The sequence below is a fragment of the Emys orbicularis genome, chromosome 3 (assembly GCF_028017835.1).
Source record: "Emys orbicularis isolate rEmyOrb1 chromosome 3, rEmyOrb1.hap1, whole genome shotgun sequence".
NCBI lineage: Eukaryota > Metazoa > Chordata > Testudines > Emydidae > Emys > Emys orbicularis.
Window position 1 is genome coordinate 193,099,635 of NC_088685.1, and position 21,263 is coordinate 193,120,897.

Genomic DNA, 21,263 nt, shown 5'->3' on the forward strand with positions numbered 1-21,263 from the left:
ATCCTCAGAGTCCACGGTCAGTGGTGGGGTAGTGGTGGCGGCCGCACCTAGGATGGAATGCAGTGCCTCGTAGAAACGGGATGTGTGGGGATGGGATCCGGAGCGTCCGTTTGCCTCTTTGGTTTTTTGGTAGCCTTGTCTCAGCTCCTTGATTTTCACGCAGCACTGCGTTGCATCCCGGCTGTATCCTCTCTCTGCCATGGCTTTAGAGATCTTCTCGTAGATCTTTGCATTCCGTCTTTTGGAGCGCAGCTCTGAAAGCACGGACTCATCGCCCCACACAGCGATGAGATCCAAGACTTCCCGATCAGTCCATGCTGGGGCCCTCCTTCTATTAGATTGCACGGCCATCTCTGCTGGAGAGCTCTGCATCGTTGCCAGTGCTGCTGAGCTCGCCACGCTGTCCAAACAGGGAATGAGATTCAAACTGCCCAGACAGGAAAAGGAATTCAAATTTTCCCGGGGCTTTTCCTGTGTGGCTGATCAGAGCATCCGAGCTCGGACTGCTGTCCAGAGCGTCAACAGAGTGGTGCACTGTGGGATAGCTCCCGGAGCTATTACCGTCGATTTCCATCCACACCTAGCCTAATTCAATATTGCCATTTCGAATTTAGCGCTACTCCTCTCGTTTGGGAGGAGTACAGAAGTCGAATTTAAGAGAGCTCTATGTCGAACTAAATAGCTTCGTGGTGTGGACGGGTGCAGGGTTAATTCGATGTAACGGCGCTAAATTCGACATAAAAGCCTAGTGTAGACCAGGCCTGAGTTAGCTGACCCCGGGCCAGCTGTGGCCGTGCCACGGATCTTTTATTCCAGTGTAGACATACCCTCATTTTCTTGCATCTGAAGAAGTGAGGTTCTTACCCACGAAAGCTTATGCTCCCAATACTTCTGTTAGTCTCAAAGGTGCCACAGGACCCTCTGTTGCTTTCTTGCATCAAGTAAGTGAACTGGCAGGTCAGCAGCTGAGCCAGCTCTTCAGCAGGCAACTGGTCAGTGGGCTAGAATGAGCATAGCAGGAATAGCTTATAGTTTTCATACAGCCCGCTGATGCCCTCATTTACAATACTGGGAGGTGGCTGCTGCAAGTCCTCCCAGTTCCCTTCCCCTGGCACCTGCATCCATGATTATACTATTGTGTATACATCGTACCTTAAATCCCAGCAATATACTCTCAGTTCAGTAGTTAAAGCGTCTATGTAGCGTACTGTAGTAAAACAAACAGCTGTACCCTACCCAGAATAATTCAAACCTCAGAATGAAATACTAAAATGAATCTCTATAGTGAGTCTAGCTTTATTGCATAGAGAGATGACTCCAGGAAGACTGTACACACAAAAGCATTATTTTTTGATGGAAGCATAATACTTAGATTTCAGGAAGCAGTTGTGGTTGGTTTTCTGTGCTCTACTTGTAGGCTACAATAGCGTGTACCCAGCTGTCTCTTTTACACGGCTTTATGTATCACCAAATGTATTATTTATACCTGGAAAGGAGAGAGTAGCACAAAAGTCAGAACTCAGTTACATATTGTTTATGAAGTGAGATATCAGTGCTATTGTGTCAAAAAATTTAGTTTCATTAGTGGGCTTCTCTGTAATCGAAGGATAACAAAATCAGACCTTCAATTAATAGTGTTGAGATATCTCCCTTCCCAAACATATTAGAATTTTTATTGATTTAATGGGCTGTTACTTTTAAAGTGACTGTTTTTAAAGAGTTGTACATAGTTGGCTTTATTACTACAAAAGAACTGTCAAGTGTGGAAGTATGGATTATTGTACTTACATTAAAGAAAATTAAGGCAGAATGCCCATCTTTTTAACTTTATGTTCCTTTAATAGGCATTCATTCTTCATATTTTCCTTTCAAATATAAGAATGTTTGAAAGGCATAAAACAGGTTCATTTTAATAAGAGAAAATAAGAAGACTGCCATATAGAAAATGACTAAATTATGCTCAGTTTAGGGGTTTCACTTCTCTTTTTTGCCTCAGGCTTTTTGGGACATTAAGGCCATGTTATAAATCCTGGTCAGTGCTTTTTCTAAAGAGCAGAAATGAGAGTTTATTAGCATCACAGTGGTTGCCTCAATAATGACAAAACAGTTGCTCATTACTGCTCATTAGATTCATATTAGATTCATTTGCAATAGCAATACATCTTCCATTCATACTCGATTGCAAAACAAGAGATATGATTTGACACCTGCTGTAGTACAGAATTCATTACAAAGTAATAATACAAATAGGAATTCAAAGGATGGACTTACACTTGCCTCGCTGATGGTTCTAAAATGTATGTCATTTAATGTAGAATTTGTATAGGATAAATAAACACAGCAGGCAATCAATTTTTTCAAGCACTATATACATTCTCATAAAATATTACACATATATATATATTTGTATATGTAGGTAAGTGTGAAAGGCAGATGAACAGATGAAAATTATTAGACTACATGCAGCATATTGTATATACACACGCGCGCACACACACGGACACTTCAGTGATTGAAGTAATGTTCCAAGCTGGTAGTATTTCCAATATACAAATTAAAATATCTATTAATTTAGAGATTCAGAATGAAAAACAAAAATTAAAAGGCATGTTTTCTTTAAAATATCAGGTTAAATAAACAAAGGATAAAATTTCCCCTTGGTTATCTCAAGCAAGCCCCCCCCTCCACTCCCCCCCAGGTAGAATCTGACCCCAGGAATTTACTTAAATTGTTCTTCTTAAATGCCATTACATTCATTTATATTAACACTATATTGCTGCTACTATATGTTCATACTTTAATTGTATCAAAACTGACTTACTGATTATGATGCTATTGGGCTGACTATCCCCTTCCTGTGTAAAAGACCCACAGGAGAGGGGAAAAAGTGATTCAAAACATCCTGAGTTCTTGCCTACTTCACCCCTCAGGGACGACGGGGTTTATGGCTCCACTGAGATAGCTGGAGGTCTTGACACCCTGCAGAGCCTAGGAATTCAGGAGCAGGTGGTTTCCAAGTCTCAGCCTTGCATATCCTCAGACAGTGCATATGAAGTTGCCCTGGACCCTGCTGCTCCCAGCAGCATAATTTATTCAGGTGCTGTTACAATGCATTTTCCCTCCTTGCCCCCAAGAAGCAGAAAGACGAGAGCAACATTAATTTCCATCATTTTTTCTTATTCCATTTTTCCATGCATACAAAGGAGCAGGGCATGTAGAGCAGTTCTGTCTTCCCAGACACCTCTCACACACACTAAACCACTCAAATGTTCACTCTTCACATGAAGGGGCTTCTGTGGGTTCAAAAATGTCAAGAGACACCCTACAAAATTAAAGTAGCTCCATTACTCCACCTCTAGGAAGAAGAATTCTCCTCCACATCTTCTTTTAAGCCAATATCTTACATGTGTCAGTTCCCAGTTATTGATTTGTAGAAGGGCTATACAGGATACTTTTTTTTAATGGATGTTGGGGTAAACAGTTGTTTGGGAACCACTTTGATTTTGTGTCCTACTTTGTTCAGTTTTAGGGGCCTTTTCTATCCCTTGGCCACCGTGCAGCAGAGGGGTACTATTATTTAGACTCACTCCATTTTGATAAGCTAACTGAGCTTGCCACAGCAGAATTGGATAAAAGCATCCAACGCTACCTAAATTGTTTTAGACATGAAATCAATTGTCAAGTCCATGATTACATACTTAAGAATTCCAGTGGTGAGCTGGAGCCGGTTCGCACGAACCGGTTGTTAAATTTTGAAGCAGTTTTAGAACCGGTTGTTAACCCACTTTCCTGCGAGGAGGGGGCGCTGTGGCTTTGATGGGCTCTGGCTGGGAAGTGATGTAATTCCTCCTCCAGCTGCCGGGGGCGCTGTGCTGCGGGAGCCATGTGGGCCGCCACCTGGCCCTGGGCACGGGCCCTGTTGCTGCTGCTGCTCCCCCGATCCCTGGCCCTGGGACTCCCGCTGCTGCCTGGTGGGTCCCCGGCTGCTCTGCTGGGCCTGGGGACCCACCAGGTAGCGTCCTGCTGCTCGGGCTGCTCCGAGCCACTCTCCCCGTGAGTACCCGCCACCCTGCCCACAGCCAGCCCCTGTCTCCAGCGAGCCCCGCACTCCCAGCCCACAGCCAGCCCCTGCCGCACCCCCTGCCCTGCCTGCAGCCAGCCCCTGCCACACCCCCTGCCCTGTCCTCACCAGCCCCACACCCCCTGCCTGCAGCCAGCCCCTGTCTCCAGCCAGCCCCACACCCCCTGCCCACAGCCAGCCCGTCTCCAGCCAGCCCTGCACCCCCTGCCCGCAGCCAGCCCCTGCCACACCCCCTGCCCTGCCTGCAGCCAGCCCCGCACCCCCTGCCCGCAGCCAGCCCTTGCCATACCCCCTGCCCTTTCTCCAGCCAACCCCTGCCCGAAGCCAGCCAGCCCCACACCCCCCTGTCTCCAGCCAGCCCCGCACCCCCCTGCCCTGCCTGCAGCCAACCCCGCACCCTCCTGTCTCCAGCCAGCTCCGCACCCCCTGCCCTGCCCGCAGCCAGCCCCGCACCCCCTGCCTCCAGCTAGCCCTGCCCCACGCCCCTGTCTGCAGCCGGCCCCATGTCCACTGGTGCCCTGCAGTTTCCAGGGCAGTAACCCTGCACACCTGCTTCAATGAGGGGGGCTGGGAGCAGCTGGGACCCACACATGTGCACACTCTAGGGTGACCAGACAGCAAGTGTGAAAAATCAGGATGGGGGTGGGGGGTAATAGGAGCCTATATTAGAAAAAGACCCAAAAATTGGGACTGTCCCTATAAAATCGGGATATCTGGTCACCCTAGCACACCCCCAGGGAGTAGCGGGGACCCACACATGTGAAACGGAGCTCATTTCTAGTTCAGACCCATCTTTTTAAAAAAGAACTTTAGGTAGGGTTAACATACATCCATATTTTCCCGGACATGTCAGGCTTTTTGGTTCTTAAATCGCCGTCTGGGAGGAATTTTTAAAATACGGATGTATGGTAACCCTATTGGTACAAAAAATACATACTGTGGCACATCCCTTAAATCAGAACTTTTTATAGGGAACCGGTTGTTAACATTTTGGCAGCTCAGCACTGATGAATTCCCATTGGAAGATTACCAAAAACTTAATTTCAGGATTCCATAATAAAGGTAGAATTTAAATAAAATAGTGACTGAGATAAAGACATAAATTGGGTCAGTCTTTATAGAGTGGTCTCAGATTCTGGTCTGTAAATTTTTACAAATGTTTTGGTTTAATTTGCATCTCCATTACTGGTCGACATAGGCAACACTGGGGGTATGGAAATTTCTTTATTCTTAAACGTTTGGTAAGAATGGGGCAACTAAGCCAATGTTTTCAAACCTGGGTGCCTTGTGAAGCACCTAAAACCATATTCAGGCACCTGCTCAAAAGTGGTCTGATTTTCAGAGGTGCTGAGCAATCACTATTATCAATGGGAGCTGCACCTTACAGGGCTGCCAAGAGGCAGACATCTTGCAGCCCCGTCATGTATCCCCACAGACTGGCTTTGGGCTGCTGGAATGGCCTAGAGATGCTGCTTCTGACTACTGACTCTGTTAGAGACTTCTCTACAGCCAGCCAGGCTGCCTCCTGTCTCGCTGCTCCCCTGCTTGCTCTGAATGGGGATTCGGGGAATGAGCAGCCAGCAGTGGTGGGGGCAGAAAGTGAGGAGTGTCTGGCACTAGCCACAGGCCCTCCCAGCCATCCCGCTCCAGCTACCCCCAAGTTCCCCACCCCCCAACAGCACCATCCAGCTTCTCCTTAAACTACCCCAGACACCTCCTAAAGAGACCATTCTAAAGAGACCCTTACCAGGGCCCTCCCAATCAATGCCCAACACCCTCCACGACCAACAAACACATTCCCCCCCGAGCTCAGCTACAGCTATCAAGTTTTGTACAGCTCCATATCCTACCTCCTCCCACTGGTGGGGTCAGGTTGTGTAGTGTATAGCTATGTGCTACTTACTTGGAAAATATGCAAATTAACTCATTAAAGGATTTGCATGAAATGTCATACATGGAGCTGCTCAAAACCTGGTGGCTATTTGGAAATTCTGTAGTAAACTCAGCTAACCCTGTGTGCTAACTTTTGCCAACTGCCACTGTTTTTTTTTTAAATGGTGATCATGTGTGTATTATGACAGAGACCTTTACTTGAGAAGTGGTAAGCAGATGAGGTAATTTCTTCTTCATTTAACCGAGTTTACTCCATCACTTTCTTGCTGTTTGCAGTTTTTCTTCTGTCAGTGGGAGTCCTTTTGCAGTAACAGTGGCACCTACTGAATGACCCCCAGGAGCACTCTAATTAATTGTATTCTTGGAAGCAGGGCCGGCTCCAGGCACCAGCCCACCAAGCTTGTGCTTGGGGCGGCACCTGGAGGGGGGCGGCGCGGCGCTCCGGCCGCCGGGGAGAGCGGGGCCACGGCCGGGCTCGCCGCCCTCCCCCCTGGCGCCCTCCCCCCGGCCGCCGGGGGGAGAGCGGCGAGCCCCGGCCGGGGCTCACCACCCTCTCGCCGCCCTGCCCCCTGCGCTCTGGCCGCCGGGGGGAGAGCCGAGCCCCGGCTGGGGCTCGCCGCCCTCCTCCCAGGGCTCCGGCCGCCCTCCCCCCCGGCACCCTCCCCCCGGCCGCCGGGGGGAGAGCGGAGCCCCCGCCGGGGCTCGCCGCCCTCCTCCCGGGGCTCCGGCCGCCCTCCCCCCCCCGGCCGCCGGGGGGGAGAGCGGAGCCCCCGCCGGGGCTCGCCGCCCTCCTCCCGGGGCTCCGGCCGCCCTCCCCCCCCCGGCCGCCGGGGGGGAGAGCGGAGCCCCCGCCGGGGCTCGCCGCCCTCCCCCCGGGGCTGGGAGGCTGCTTTCTTCACTCTCACCTCCTGACACAATGCACTAACAATATATGTAAAAAAAAAAAAAGCGCCCTATGTAAAACTACATTTCTAAAAGGCAAACAAACATTCATTCTCTTTTAAAATGGGCACTTTATTATCTCAGGACCTTTGGTTACTGTACAGTATTATTTAAATGCTGCCTCAGATTTGTGACTCCTGTGTCCCTGCTTGTCATAGGGACATAACATTCAGCTACTGCTGGAGGAACATTTAAAAACAGACCGATCTTGGTGTAATCAGTCATTGGAACTGCAGCTTTAAAACTTGGTTTCCAAGATTCCCTATATTAGAAAAATCACATGATGTCCTAGCAGAGAGAGGTGTGACAGTCAATTGAGTAAATTAGTGTTTTTAAAATAAATTATTAAGGATACTATCAATAATGAATTACTAAAGAAAGCAAACTATCAGCTACTATTACTCTTAATACCAAACAAAACTCTTCATTATCCTTCATTACATAACTTGTGGCTCCTCTTCTGCTACTGACTCCATGTGGGGGCACTGCACTGCACAGCCAGTTGCAGGATTGGGGCCTAAATTATCAACTTGTGCACTGCATTCATGTGCACTCTGGAAACCAGAACACTGCACACTGGACATATTATACAGGCTATTTACCACTGTATGGCTAATTTTTAAATGTTCACCAAAATGAAAGTGGCCTGAATTTTCATTAACATGCAGGAGTTTCCTAATTTCTCCTGGGAGAAGAGGAGATGGAGTCCACCTTCTTTCCTTCTGGACGAGATCTGAGAAATAACAATGCAAATATATTAATATTGCATGGTCAGGGCTACTTTTTATTAATATGCTATTAATATAATGACCTTTGCACTACATTTAATGATCATGAAGATCAATATTTATTCTAAGGTCAGGGGGAAAAAATCAATCCTGCAGTAAAATGAGTCATATTTAATAGATCCCATCACAATAATTAAGTTTATGTATAAAAAGTAGCATTGATATGTGAACAATGAATGCTATGACAGATGGGTTTTGTCTCTCAAATAGATGGATAATATGGGAAATGAAAAGACCTTTCTTTCTGAGCACTTTGACAAATTCTTCCTCATGACCCTAAAACTCTTTGCTAGCAATACTACTATATAGGAAAATTGGAAGCCATTGCTTCTTGTAGACCCAGAACAGCAGTGTGCTATTACTGCTACTCTTGCTGTTCCTTCCTTTCCTTTCTTGGCTGCCCTTTGAAATGACTGTTATGGTAGATATTGCTTGGACATCATGGAAGCTTAGCAATGTGCCTCTTGCTTTCCAGTAATTTATATTACTCCTAGCTTATAATGTGCAATGGATGCCAATGAGGAACAACATACTTTTTAACTGCTTACATGGGAAACTAGTTCTAATTCATCAAACATTCCATTATAAGGTAACAGATAATACCAGCCAATCAGATCATAGCAACAGTAATAATCCTTACATACTACCTCTCATCTGAGGATCTCAAAGTGCCTGAAACAAGTCTTGTCATTCCCCATGAGATGGATAAAATGAGATAGCTAAGAAGTGACTTGTATAATGTCACAGTTAGTTAGTGGAAGAACCAGAATTAGGACTCCCAGAATTATTCCCACAGTGAAAATAACTCCCAATCCCAAGGCTGTTGCTCTAACCACTAGACAACATCCCCTCCCTGCAGATGCAATAAAAGATGCCCTGCCCAATGACAACAATAGCTCTGTGTTATCATTTTGAACATTTTTGAAAGTAGATCAAATGAGGGGGAAAAAAATGTTTTTCCATGTCGATATGTAGTTATTATATACATGTATATACACTGGAAAACCACATGTGCAAATACACAAAAAAATAGAGTGTACACTAAGTGCCTGATTCTCCTCTGTTACAATGATGTAAATCAGGAGTAATGTAATGCAAATGAAGTTACACAGATTGTGACGGGTTGGATCACAGAAACCCTCTTGGGAGCTGCCACCCGATGTGCCAAGACTACTTCTACCCCTGCTTTCCCTGCCAGCTCGGGACCCCAGCACCCTGTCTTGCTGAGCCAGACACGGCTGTCTGCTCCAACACAGACCCAGGGTCTGAATTACTTGCCCCAAAGCTGCAGACTTAACTGAAAGCAGCTTACAGAAGCGTTCCTGCCTTTAACACTCAGATGCCCAACTCCCAATGGGTTCTAAACCCAAATGAATCCATTTTACCCTGTATAAAGCTTATACAGGGTAAACTCATAAATTGTTCGCCCTCTATAACACTGATAGAGAGAGAAGCACAGCTGTTTGCCTCCCCGCAGGTATTAATACATACTCTGGGTTAATTAATAAGTAAAAAGTGATTATTAAATACAGAAAGTAGGATTTAAGTGGTTCTAAGTAGTAATAGACAGAACAAAGTAAGTCACCAAGCAAAATAAAATAAAACACGCAAATCTATGTCTAATCAAACTGAATACAGATAATCTCACCCTTAGCGATGTTTCAGTAAGCTTTTTCCTCAGACTGGACACCTTCCAGGCCTGGGCACAATTCTTTCCCCGGTACAGCTCTTGTTCCAGCTCAGGTGGTAGCTAGGGGATTCCTCATGATAGCTCTCTCCCCTTTGTTCTGTTCCACACATGTATATATCTTTTGCATAAGGCGGAAATCCTTTGTCCCTCTCTGGGTTCCCACCCCCTCCTTCTCAATGGAAAGACACCAGGTTAAAGATGGATTCCAGTTCAGGTGACATGATCACATGTCACTGCAAGACTTCATTACCCACTTGCCAGCACACACGTATACAGGAAGACTTACAGGTAAAACAGAGCCATCTGCAGTCAATTGTCCTGGTTAATGGGAGTCATCAAGATTCCAAACCACCATTAATGGCCCACACTTTGCATAATTACAATAGGCCCTCAGAGTTATATATCTTATTTCTAGTTTCAGATACAAGAGTGGTACATTTATTCAAATAGGATGATCACACTCAGTAGATTATAAGCTTTGTAATGATACCTTACAAGAGACCTTTTGCATGAAGCATATTCCAGTTACATTATATTCACTCATTAGCATATTTTTATAAAATCATATAGAGTGCAATGTCACACAGATATTAAACTGATGTGGGGGGGGGGGGGGAAATCAGGCCTTAGATGTCTGGAGAGAGGGGAGAATCCCCATTCTGGCTCTTTCACATAGGTTCTCCAGGATAATCAAAGAATATCCATGATTCCTCTTTCTTTCAGCGTTTGTTGACAGAAGCCTTGACCTCAGTGTGTTAATCCCCTGTTCCAGCTAGTTCAGGATACAGAACTGATTTTGCACACACAGTCATTTCTCCATTTTTTCTTAATTATTATTTTATACTTCATCTCTCTGGCATTGTTAGCAAACTGGCACTCTGACAGGGAAATTGGGAAGTACACACTTCTCAGAGTTACTTTTAAAACAGTTCCATAGGTGAGCTAGCTGGCACTACACCCTTCTTGATAGGGCTCTGTAGAGGGGTTTGGCCAGGGCTCATCCCTCTCCAGGGCGGCGGGAGACCACACCGTCTCACTACTTCCTTCCAGTTGTTGACGGGGAATTAGCCTGGCAGCAGGAATCTCTCGCCGCGGCAGCAGTAGATGCAAACACAGACAGTTATTCACGCCAGCCTGTGGTCGGCGGGCAACAGAGAGTCAAGGGCTCAGGCCCTCAGGCAGGGGCTGAGCAAAGGCAGGTAAACATCAAGCCCAGACCCTCAGCTCAGAGGGGCCTGGGAGAGGGGAAGACTGCCACTGGGCTACTTCCGAACTGCCCGTCTGGAGGTAGCTAGGTCCGGACGGTGTCCTCCGGGGGGGTTAAGCACCATAGGGTCCTCTGGATAACTGGCGAGGGGCAGGCTGGGCAGCTCCTCCGGAAGGTCAAGCACCAGGGGGTCCTCTGGATAACTGGTGAGGGGCAGGCTGAGCAGTTCCTCTGGGCTTTGGTTGGCGTTGGGCGTCGACAGGTCAGGCCAGGCCTCGGTCTGCCATAGGTCGCCAGGATCTCCCAACTGGGAGCTGAGCCGGAGATAACTGCCGCCTGAGTGAGCTCTGGGGTTGGGCTTTTATACTTCCTGTCCTGTGCCTTGACCTCTGGGGGGCAGGCACAGGACTCGCTGGCTCCACCCACTCTGGTTTTGGGAGGGGCTCGTCCCTCTCCAGGGCGGTGGGGGACCACACCGCCTCGCTACAGGCTCCTTTGTTGGTCTGGCAAATGGCAGTCCAATAGTCATTCATTCAGTCAGGCTGCTCAGAGCTAATGAGAAGCACATATGCTGCTGTTGCCAACTCTTGCATTTTAATAGAGCTTTAAAACCAATTCATTTGCAGTTATCGTTAAGAAGATGAAAGCCCTGAGATCCCCAATTTTTATATTTTGTTTAAAGAGAGGCCTGCTTTCTTGTCTGTCTTTTAGCAATCTCAGCTGCCTTCTTCTGCTTTGTTTAACATATAAAAGCCTTTAATACTTTGAACTCATTGCAAGTTGCAAAATGCTAAAATTGTCTACTTGAAAAACCTTAATCAGTCAGAAAGTTGGTCAATTATACCTTCATGCCATCCTTATTGAGTATCCATTACTCCTGGACATAGCACATTAACTGACTCATTAGCTATTTCAAACCATATGGACTTGGGTTTGGGTGGGTCAGTTTGATAATATCCTGAGGTGAGCTTCCTAATTATTGTAATTATGTGATCTCAATCATGGGGCCAGTCACACAGAGTAATGTCAGAGCCTTTTAAATGAGTGTCAATGCACCCAGACAATGACTGAGATGAGCGACATGCTCCCTGAATGTTGCATCTCCCTTGATACCCCAAAAAGTAATTACCTGAGAAGTTCTGAGAACCTGGCAAGAGAGCGCAGTGACAACTGAGTAAGCTCACAGCAGTGCATGAAATGCTATAGCTGTGCACGAACATGAATAAATTTCTCAGCAGAAACTGAGAAACTTGATGCCTTGTTGCTGATATTCTTTATACAGAGATGGCTCTAGTGTAAATCTAGCCATGATATTTTAAGCAGGAGGAGCAGTGGGGAGAAGGGGGAGGAAGGCAGAATTAAAAGAGGAAGTGCTAAAATGTCAGTGTTAAATACCACAAAGGTGTCACAATGCAACAGTGTGAGAAGTTATAAATTGTTCACATAGTGCAGTAAATTTAAGGGGCTTTGTGTGTGAAACTGAAAGATTTCAGATAATTGATTGAAATCTTTTATTCTCAGCTTAGGTTTGAGCAAGTATTTTAAGAAAGAAAGAATTAAAATAAATGGAAAATTGATCTAAGTTGTAATGTACAGTACTTTAAAACAAAGTGAGAAACAAATATAGAAGCAGGGCAGGGGGGTTACATTTATATATAGCACTTGCTCCCTGAGAATGTCAAAGCACTTTATAAATGTAACCCATGCAAACATAAATGTGGCTCTTTGTCACCTGTGAGTAGCTACACCCTGAACAGAGGTTTCTGAGGATACTACTGCCTCTAAGCTAAAGGATCAGGCATAAAATTTCGAAAGTTTGTAAGTGACTTATGAGCCTAAGTCCCATTTTCAAAAGTGCCTAGCCACCTAACTCCCATGGGAGTTTGAAAGTCAGTGGGATTAGGCTCATAAATTACTTAGGTGACTTTCAGAAAGTTTACCCGGGTCCTTTCATTCAATTGGTAAAGGTTCATGCCTTTAGATCCAGCAGTCCAGTTCTGGGTTTTCCCTTTGCAGACAACCCAGTCAAGGGAGTTGTTACATAAACATTAATTAATGAATGTTCTGTGAGGTGGATATTAGCATTCTCATTTTACAGAAGGGAAAATGAGCCACAGAAAAATTAAGTTACTTGCCCAAGGTTAACTGTGACAGAGTAACAAATAGAAAATATTTTTTTGACTCACGGTCCTGTGCTTTTTACAAGACCCGAGGGTTTTCTTGCCTTCCTCTGCAGCATGGAGCATGGGCCGCTTGCAGGTTAAAACTAGTATAAATGGTGGATTCTCTGTAACTTGAAGTCTTTAAATCATGTTTTGAAGACTTCAGTAACACAGCCAGAGGTTATGGGACTATTTCAGGAGTGGGTGCGTGAGGTTCTGTGGCCTGCAAGGTGCAGGAGGTCAGACTAGATGATCATGATTGTCCCTTCTTGCCTCAAAGTCTATGAGTCTAAGACCATCATTTCCTTTCTCTGGTGATACAAAAGCGATTATCCCAGCATTGCCCCTACAGAGGAGCTGGTGAGAGCCACTCACCCTTGCATCAGACAGGGCAGGTAGGCCTAAAGAGGGCAACGTGGGGTGGGGATTGTTGAACGACACCCATATTTGGGGTTTGAATATACTAGGACTCCCAAAAGCAAATATCCAAACGTTGGTCTGATGGATCATCCCTAACATGTAATGCTGAAAAGCTATCTTCTGGTCTGCATACCACTGTTTGGCAATGCCACACAGATGGAAAATGCCACAATAGACAATTTAAAACACATAATAAAACCTTTTGTCAGGAATTTTGAGCTGTGGAAAGGTCTACTAGGGCATCACCAACATTTCTATGCACATGGTCTAACAATACTTTCTAATTCAGGTCCCAATTCTGACATTCTTTCTCAGAGAATCATACAAATATAGGGCTGGAAGGGACCTCAAAAGGTCATCTGGTCCATGATCCTGCATCAAGGCACTTTTAAGTATACCTAGATCATCCCTGATGTTAATCTCCTCTTAAAAACCAATGACATGGATTACCACATGTTCAGCAGTAATTTATTCAGTAAGTAGTCTCATTGGAATCAATTGCAGAGATATACCAAGCCCAGGACCCATCTCACCGGGACTCTTTGAAATGAATGGGTACTATTTGAAGAATACAGATACTACAGAATCGGGTCTTCAGTAGGACATTCTAAGTACTTAACCTGTAAACAGTTAGCCAAAAGTGGTGCACTCTAGATAAGTAAACTAAAAAGCACCAGATGATGCTTCCTGCTTCTACATGTGTGGGGCAGCAGAGGGCGACACCTCTAAAAAGTGCAGATTTACAAAAACTCTAGGTAATCAATAACCTCAGCAACAATAAGTAGACAATAGGTGAAGATATACAGCAAATAGACAATAGCCTATCCTTCTCCTCCCCGCCTCTACCCACCGCACCCCATATTCAGTCAGAGCCTCAGTATCTCACTCCAGCTGGATGTTAAATCTATGCAACTAAAGCAAAGGGGAAAGTCACACCACAACAGATAGCACTCTTGGTACATTGCATGACTGACAGGTCTAGCATAAGGAACCTCCAGTTATAGTGCAGATGCTGCTATAAATTGAATCCTAAAATGGATGGTTGCTCCCCTACCTCCAACTAATAAAACATGAAAAGCAAATATTTGTGATAGACTCATAAAATCATAGAACCATAGAAGGGACCACAAGAGTCATCTAGTCTAACCCCATGCCAAGATGCAGGATTTGTCGTGTCTAAAACATCCAAGACAGATTGCTATCCAGCCTCTTCTTGAAAACCTCCATTGAAGGAGCGTCCACAACTTCCCTAAGCAGTTTGTTCCATTGTCCTACTGTTTTTCGTTAGGAAGTTTTTTCTGAGATTTAATCTAAATCTGCTATGCTGTAGTTTGAACCCATTGCCTCTTGTCCTGCCCTCTGTGGCAAGACAAAATATTTTTTCTCCATCTTTTTATGGCAGCCTTTCAAGTATTTGAAAATGGCTATCATGTCCCCTCTTAAATCTCTTCTTTTCCAAACTAAACATACCCAGCTCCTTCAGCCTTTGCTCACATGACTTGCATCCCATCCCTTTGATCATCTTTGTCACTTGCCTCTAGATCCTTTCCAGTTTCTCTACATCCTTTCTATACAGCAGTGACCAAAACTGGACACAGCTAATGCCTAAGTAGAGTGGCAATATTGCCTCACATGACTTGCATGTTAGGCCTCTGTTAATGCATCCCAAAATTCCATTATTATTTTTTTGCAACAACATTGCATTGTTGACTCATGTTGAGGTTGTGATCCACCAGATCCTTCTCAGCAGTGCTGCTGCCAAACCAATTATCCCCCATTCTGTATTTGTGCATTTGGTTTTTCTTCCCTATGTGTTGCACCTGACATTTATCTTCGCTGAATTTCATTTTGTTGTCTACAGCCCAGTTTCCCAATTTATCAAGATCCCTTTGAATTTTAGCTTTATCCTCAAAAGTATTTGCAACTCCCCCTAGCTTTGTGTCATCTGCAAATTTGATCAGTATGCTCTCTAGTCCTACATCCAAGCAGGACTGGTGCAAGGATATTTTGCGCCCTAGGCGAAACTTCCACCTTGTGCCCCCCCTCCCACTTCCTCTCCCCTCCCCCCGGAGCATCGCTTATTATAAAGTTTCAAAAATGAATGCTGCATAATGTGGCATTGTTCATTAGAATTAATACAAGGGGGTCAGAGGAGATGATCACAACGGTCCCTTCTGGCCTGGGGGAACCTATGAGCAAGGAGGAGGCTGAGAATGCCCCCAGCTCGCAGGGTCTCTAAACGTTCCCAGGCTCTGAGTACTTCGCCCTCCGAGGGGGGACCCAGGGCAAGGAGGGCAGAGCCAGGCTCTCCCAGAGAGCAGATGAGGATCTCCCTGGCGATCAGGGACGGCTCCCCGCATTGGCACAGTGCCACCGGGGGGGTTGGTGTTTGGAAGCGGCACCTGCGCCAGCCCTTTCCTCTCCGTTGTGCTGCGGGGTTTAGTTTCACTTTCCCTCACCCCAGGAGGTGGCTGCGCCCGGCCCCAGGTGCGGCGCGTTGGAGGGCAAAGCTGTTCAGCACCACTGTCTCCCCCAACGGCTCCGTCCCTCGGCCGTGCTGGTTGCCGCGCCTGGCCGGCTGTCTCCTCCTTGCTCTGCCACAGGCTCCCACTGACCATCCTGCGTGGCGCCCCTCACTGCGGGAGCGGGTTTGTTATGGAGGCCTCGCTCCCTACCCTGCCCCGCTCAGCTGACTCCCGTGACACTGGACACCGCTTTTTGGTGTCCCCAAATCTTGGCACCCTAGGCGGCCACCTAGTTCACCTAGTGGTTACACCGGCCCTGCATCCAAGTCATTAATAAATATGTTAAATAACACTGGACCCAGAACAGATCCAAGTGGAACCCCACTTGCGACCTCCTTTCAATCTGACATTCCATTAATAATTACTCTTTTTGGTTGTTTAACCAATTATGTATCCATTTAATGGTAGTTCTACCAAGCCCACATTTCTCCAGCTTACTTATGAGAATGTCATGTGGGACTGTGTCAAAAGCCTTGCTTCAGTCCAGGTATATTATGTCCACCGCATTCCCCATCCACCAAACCAGTTACCTGTCAAAGAAGGAAATCAAGCTGGCTTGGGATGATTTGTTCTTAGTAAATTCTGATTATAAGAGAAAATCCAAGCAGCAGATATTTTCACTCTCTCACCTGTGCACACCTCTTCTCCTGCAGGGACACTCATACATGGTAGCCTCCCTGCCTCAGTTCTCTTGAGAGGGAGGCAGATTCCTTCATAATTAGCTTTCTCTGAAGAAACATGTCTAGGATAACATCAGACCTCCTCTTTGAACAGCTGGCCACTGTCTCTCTGTGACAACAGCTTAGAGGAAAAGGGGTAGACACCCTTGACTTCACTGTTGGGAGATCAAGTTTCTTAAGAGACAGGATAATACCAGGGTGGGAGCTTGCTAATAGGATCATGATCCTGGCAGTCAAAGAGTGAGTTGTCTCCAGTCTAGTGCAGACAGGGAAGAACTTTTTCTTTGCCTCTTCTTTCCACATAGCAGAGCAAAGAACCACTTACTGGGTGTGTAGCCTTACATTAGCTTCCCATTTAAGCAGAGCTACCACGAGATAAAATCCTTTTTTTATTTCTTCAGTTGTCTATTTACAAATATACATATGCTTATTTTTAGTCTTTCCCCCTTTTCTCCCTATCAAGCAAACATGTTTGTGAAATCCCTCATTCTTTGGAGGAGCACCATGGAATGCACTTCTTTAAGACACCAATATTATGGTGCAATATAGTAATAGCCATTCAATCATGGGTGAATCTGAAATGAACATACTAATGTTAACCCCTTTGAGGAATAGGCTGGTATGTCCAGGAACTAGGGTGACCATGTGTCCGGTTTTCAACCAGAACACCCGGTCGAAAAGGGACACTGGCGGCTCCGGTGAGCACTGCTGACTGGGCCATTAAAGGTCCGGTCAGCGGTGGGCTAGTCCCTACCTGTCCAGGCATTGTGCTGTGCCCTGGAAGCGCCCAGCAGGTCCGGCTCCTCAGCAGGGGGCCACGGGGCTCCATGCACTGCCAACTGCCCCGAGCACTGGCTCAGCACTCCCATTGGCTGGCTCCCATTGGCTGGCTAGCGCCAGACCTGCTGGCCACTTCCAGGGCGCGCGCAACGCGGTGTCAGGACAGGCAGGAAGCCTGACTTAGCCCTGCTGCGCCACTGACCGGGAGCCGCCCGAGGTAAGCCTGTGCCCCAACCCTGAGCTCGAATCCCCTGCCCCAGCCCTGAGCTCCCCCCAAACCTGGAGCCCCCTCCTGCACCCCAAAGCCCTCATCCCCAGAGCCCGCCCCCCAACCAGAGACCTCACCCCTCCCACACCCCAACCCTCTGCCCCAGCCCTGAGCCCCCTCCCACATTCTGAATCCCTCAGCCCCACCCCCCAACGTGGAGCCTCCTCCTGCATCCCAAAGCCCTCATCCCAAGCCCTACCCCAGAGCCTGCATCCCCAGCCGGAGCCCTCACCCCCTCCCGCACCCTAACCCCCTGCCCCAGCCCAGTGAAAGTGAGTGAGGATTGGGGAGAGTGAGCCACCGAGGGAGGGGGAAATGTAGTGAGTAGGGGGCAGGGCCTCGGGGAAGGGGCAAGGCCAGGGTGTTCAGTTTTATGCAATTAGAAAATTGGCAACCCTACCAGGAACGTGACTTTTTCAATGAGACCTTGTATGTCTTGAAGTACTATTAATGGGGGCACATGCTGTCTTTAAAAATGACACAAATGCACTATCTTGCTGTAGTGAATGGACTATTTTAGAACTGTCAAAAGATAAACACATAAAAACGTACTTAAAATTTGGTCTGTTCCCTATTTAAAATCAACTTCAGCCATATGTCTCATTTAAAACCAAATTCAGCCCTATTCCCTGTTTAAAAAGAAAAAAAACCCATAACATTTTCCATTGGGATCTCTTCTCCGTCTTGTAAGTATATTCTATCCTTTTTTATACTTCACTGTAATCTTAAATTGTACAAGTCAAATAAATGTTTACATGATACCAAAACTGGGAGTGATTTCAAATGATCTTGGCTTTGGACGGAGTTGTATCCATAAATCTGCAGTTTCTTTTAGTTATATAAGAAAATTATATAGCAAGCTTTTCATTTGAAACCAATGAAGACCCTAAACCTCAGCTACATATGCAGCTACGCAAGCCTCTATGTGGCTAAATGAGTCACTTCAAGAGTCTATGCAGTCTGACTTGAACGTACAAAAATAGGTGCAGGCTGCATATGCCAGAGTCTTCATTAGCAATGAATCAGATCCTTGTGTCTTTACCTGTAGTTTCAGTTTTGCTTTCCAATGACTATTTTAAATATAGCTCTTCTTTTGCAGAACCTGTTTTCATTTTGTGACATTATCCTTGTTCATGAGTCAAAAGCTCAAGAGAGTTTACAGATATTTTTGGAGTTCAGAGTTTTACATTAAACCCCAACTTTCCACTAATTCACTGATTTCACGACGCTCATAAAATTGTTATTTCCACCCCCAGTTCTCATTTTTTTCGTAAGAGGAAAAAATCAGCAACACAACCACAAGTTTTGTTTCTTGGGAAAACATATCATTCCTCCGTATTCAGATTTAACAAGATTTTTTCATGTAGTTTCTGCTAATTTTCACTGTTACTCTTTGGTTTCTATAAGGATCCTCCCAGGGTTTCCGTGGGCAGGGAACATGTGGCCCAAACAGTCAGGCACTTTATTTCATTCTTTAATGTTGGTTTAATACTTACACTACTTCATGCTGAAGCGGGGCATGTTCAATCTGAGGTACGACACCCATTATTTGACAATCAAGCCCCTTTAATTCCTTTTGGGCGGGCGGGCACCTCGCAGGCTCTTGTGCGGAGCTGAGCCTGAGTCTCTCCCGCTGAATCGCGGCTTCTCTTTTACATGCACTTCCCCTGCCTGCCATGGCCGGGCACTGGGCTCTCCCACAGGAAGCCGTGCCCGCTCTCTCCGAGCCACACCCAGCACAGCCCTTCGGCCCGGGCAGGCGGCTCTTCCCACCCACGCCTCCTCCTGCTGTCATTCATCCCCCATGTGACTGCCGGGCCGCGGGGCTGCCCACGCGCGCCACTTCCTGGGCTCCTCCGGCCGCTGCTCCTTCGCTCCGCGGCAGGCGAGACGCGCCGCCAGCCTGAGGAGGGGCCGGGCTCGGGGCGGGAGCCTAGGCCGGTTAGTGTCTCGGGGAGCTGCGCTGATCGGACCGGCCTGGGAAGAGTCCGTGGCTGCTGCGGCGCCCCGGAGAAGAGAGCCCGCGAGGGCTCCCCCAGTAGGTGCAGTGGTTGGGGGGCGGAGAGCAGGAGCAACCCTCCGAAACGAGTTGGGGGAGTCGGGGGTGAGGGGGCAGGTTGTCGGAGGGAGCCTGGGGCGGCCTGAGTAAGGCTGCAGGGGGGAGGGAAGCTGGGGGAGTTGTTGGGAAATCACCTGGAGCAGAGCACCTGGGTAGCCTTCCCCAGATTGCTGCCATCTCCTTTAGCCGATCTGTTCTGCCTCCGCAGCTGTTAGTCTCCCTAGCTGTGCTCGCCATCCCGTGCAGCTGTGGGGGTGGCCTAAGAGAACCACTCAGGCCAAAGTCAGCCCCGGAAAAAGGTGCAAGAGACCCGTGCAGTCCAGATAGCACCAGCCACCTGTGTAAAATGCTTTGAGAGTGATGTCTGAAAAATCCCACTTACAGCAAGAACTAGGTACTGTAAACACTCAGGGCTTGTGTGAAAGTCCATTTTGCTGTAAATTGCACCGAATCCAGTTTATCTAGCTCAAAAGGATAAAGGGCTCCCACTCAGTCAGGCCTGCCAACCTTTGAACACGTGGTTCCAGAGCGGGGTCTTGGTGTTTGAAACCAGATGTTTAGACCCCTAAAGCCACCCCTGCTGATGCATCTCAACTTACTGAGCTTAATAAAGAATGGAGTGCAGACTCAGGTGGTTGTTCTGTCGTCCGTTGATTATTTTTATAATGGTGCATATTCCTAAACTACCAATGCATTGTTTAAAGGTTGTACTGTGGACTCATGCCAGGTTGCATGTTTATAGATTCTTGCAGTGCAACTTTTCTTCCATCCCTCTGTCTTAGCCACTTACCGAGTAATAATTGTTGCTTGAATGGGACTATCCCCCTCATTGTCTAGGCCTTGACTCCATTTAGTCATTTGCTTTCATTTTGAACTGGAATAAAACACTACCATTCTCATTTGGTAGCATTTTAAACCCTCTTTGCACAGGAGGAAGGTATTACCCAGGTGCCAGGCTGTGGAGGACTTAACTATGATTTTCGTTTTGGAACAAGGGAATTGGAAGGTTTCATTTTCTTTCATAATGGTTTCATTTTCTTTTCTTTCAAAGGTGTGATGCCACCTAAAGGGCGTGGAAAAAGCAAGCTCCCTGTTCCCCTTCCCAAAGGAATGATAATGAAAGACACTGAAGGAAAGGAGTGGAGGTTGGGCAATATAATTGGCCAGGGAGGATTTGGATTGATCTATTTAGGTAAAGCACGAGTGTTAATTACAAGAGTATTTCTGTGAGTGTCTGTACTACTTTATCCTTTAAAACAAAATGGTTAAAAAAAAAAAAGAAAAAAGAAAAAGAAACAACAAGAGGTGCCAGAATGTGTTTCACTATCTTAAACAGCGCTCAGGTTATTGAGAAGTTTTGCTGAAGGAACTGCATGATTCTTTCCTAGATTGTTCAGAGTACTGTTTGTATAACCTGCAGAGTGAAGGATATACCTTGGGCACATGTGGGGCAATACTTGAGTAGAAGATTGCCAGAGAGCACCAATAGTAAGTGCTGTAGGATATGGTGATTCAGTATGTGGCAGTAACTCTCTTGAGTCAGTACTGATCCAGTGCTCCAAAGTGCTGTTGGGGGCATTGGCTGTTGAAGGTGCCATCTTTCAGCTGAGACATAAAATCAAGATACAGAGCTTTTGGTCATTAAATAACCAATTACACATTTTATAGCAATAGTAGTATTAACTTTGGTGCTATGTATGAATTAAAGCCACACTTTTTCCAGCAGTTTCAGCTGAAAATGGTATTCTTCACTTGTCCAAAATTGCAT

At 46.5% G+C, this 21,263-nt stretch overlaps 1 protein-coding gene across 1 annotated transcript in view; it reads left to right on the plus strand.

Annotated features, from left to right (window-relative positions):
- Nucleotides 1-20,551: 20,551 nt before the first annotated feature.
- VRK2 (VRK serine/threonine kinase 2) overlaps nucleotides 20,552-21,263 on the plus strand; it is a 69,248-nt gene continuing 68,536 nt past the window's right edge. Inside the window, exon 1 of the mRNA XM_065400521.1 lies at nucleotides 20,552-20,687. Within this exon, the coding sequence (XP_065256593.1) occupies nucleotides 20,552-20,687 (136 nt within the window). The remainder of the gene's footprint in view (nucleotides 20,688-21,263) is intronic.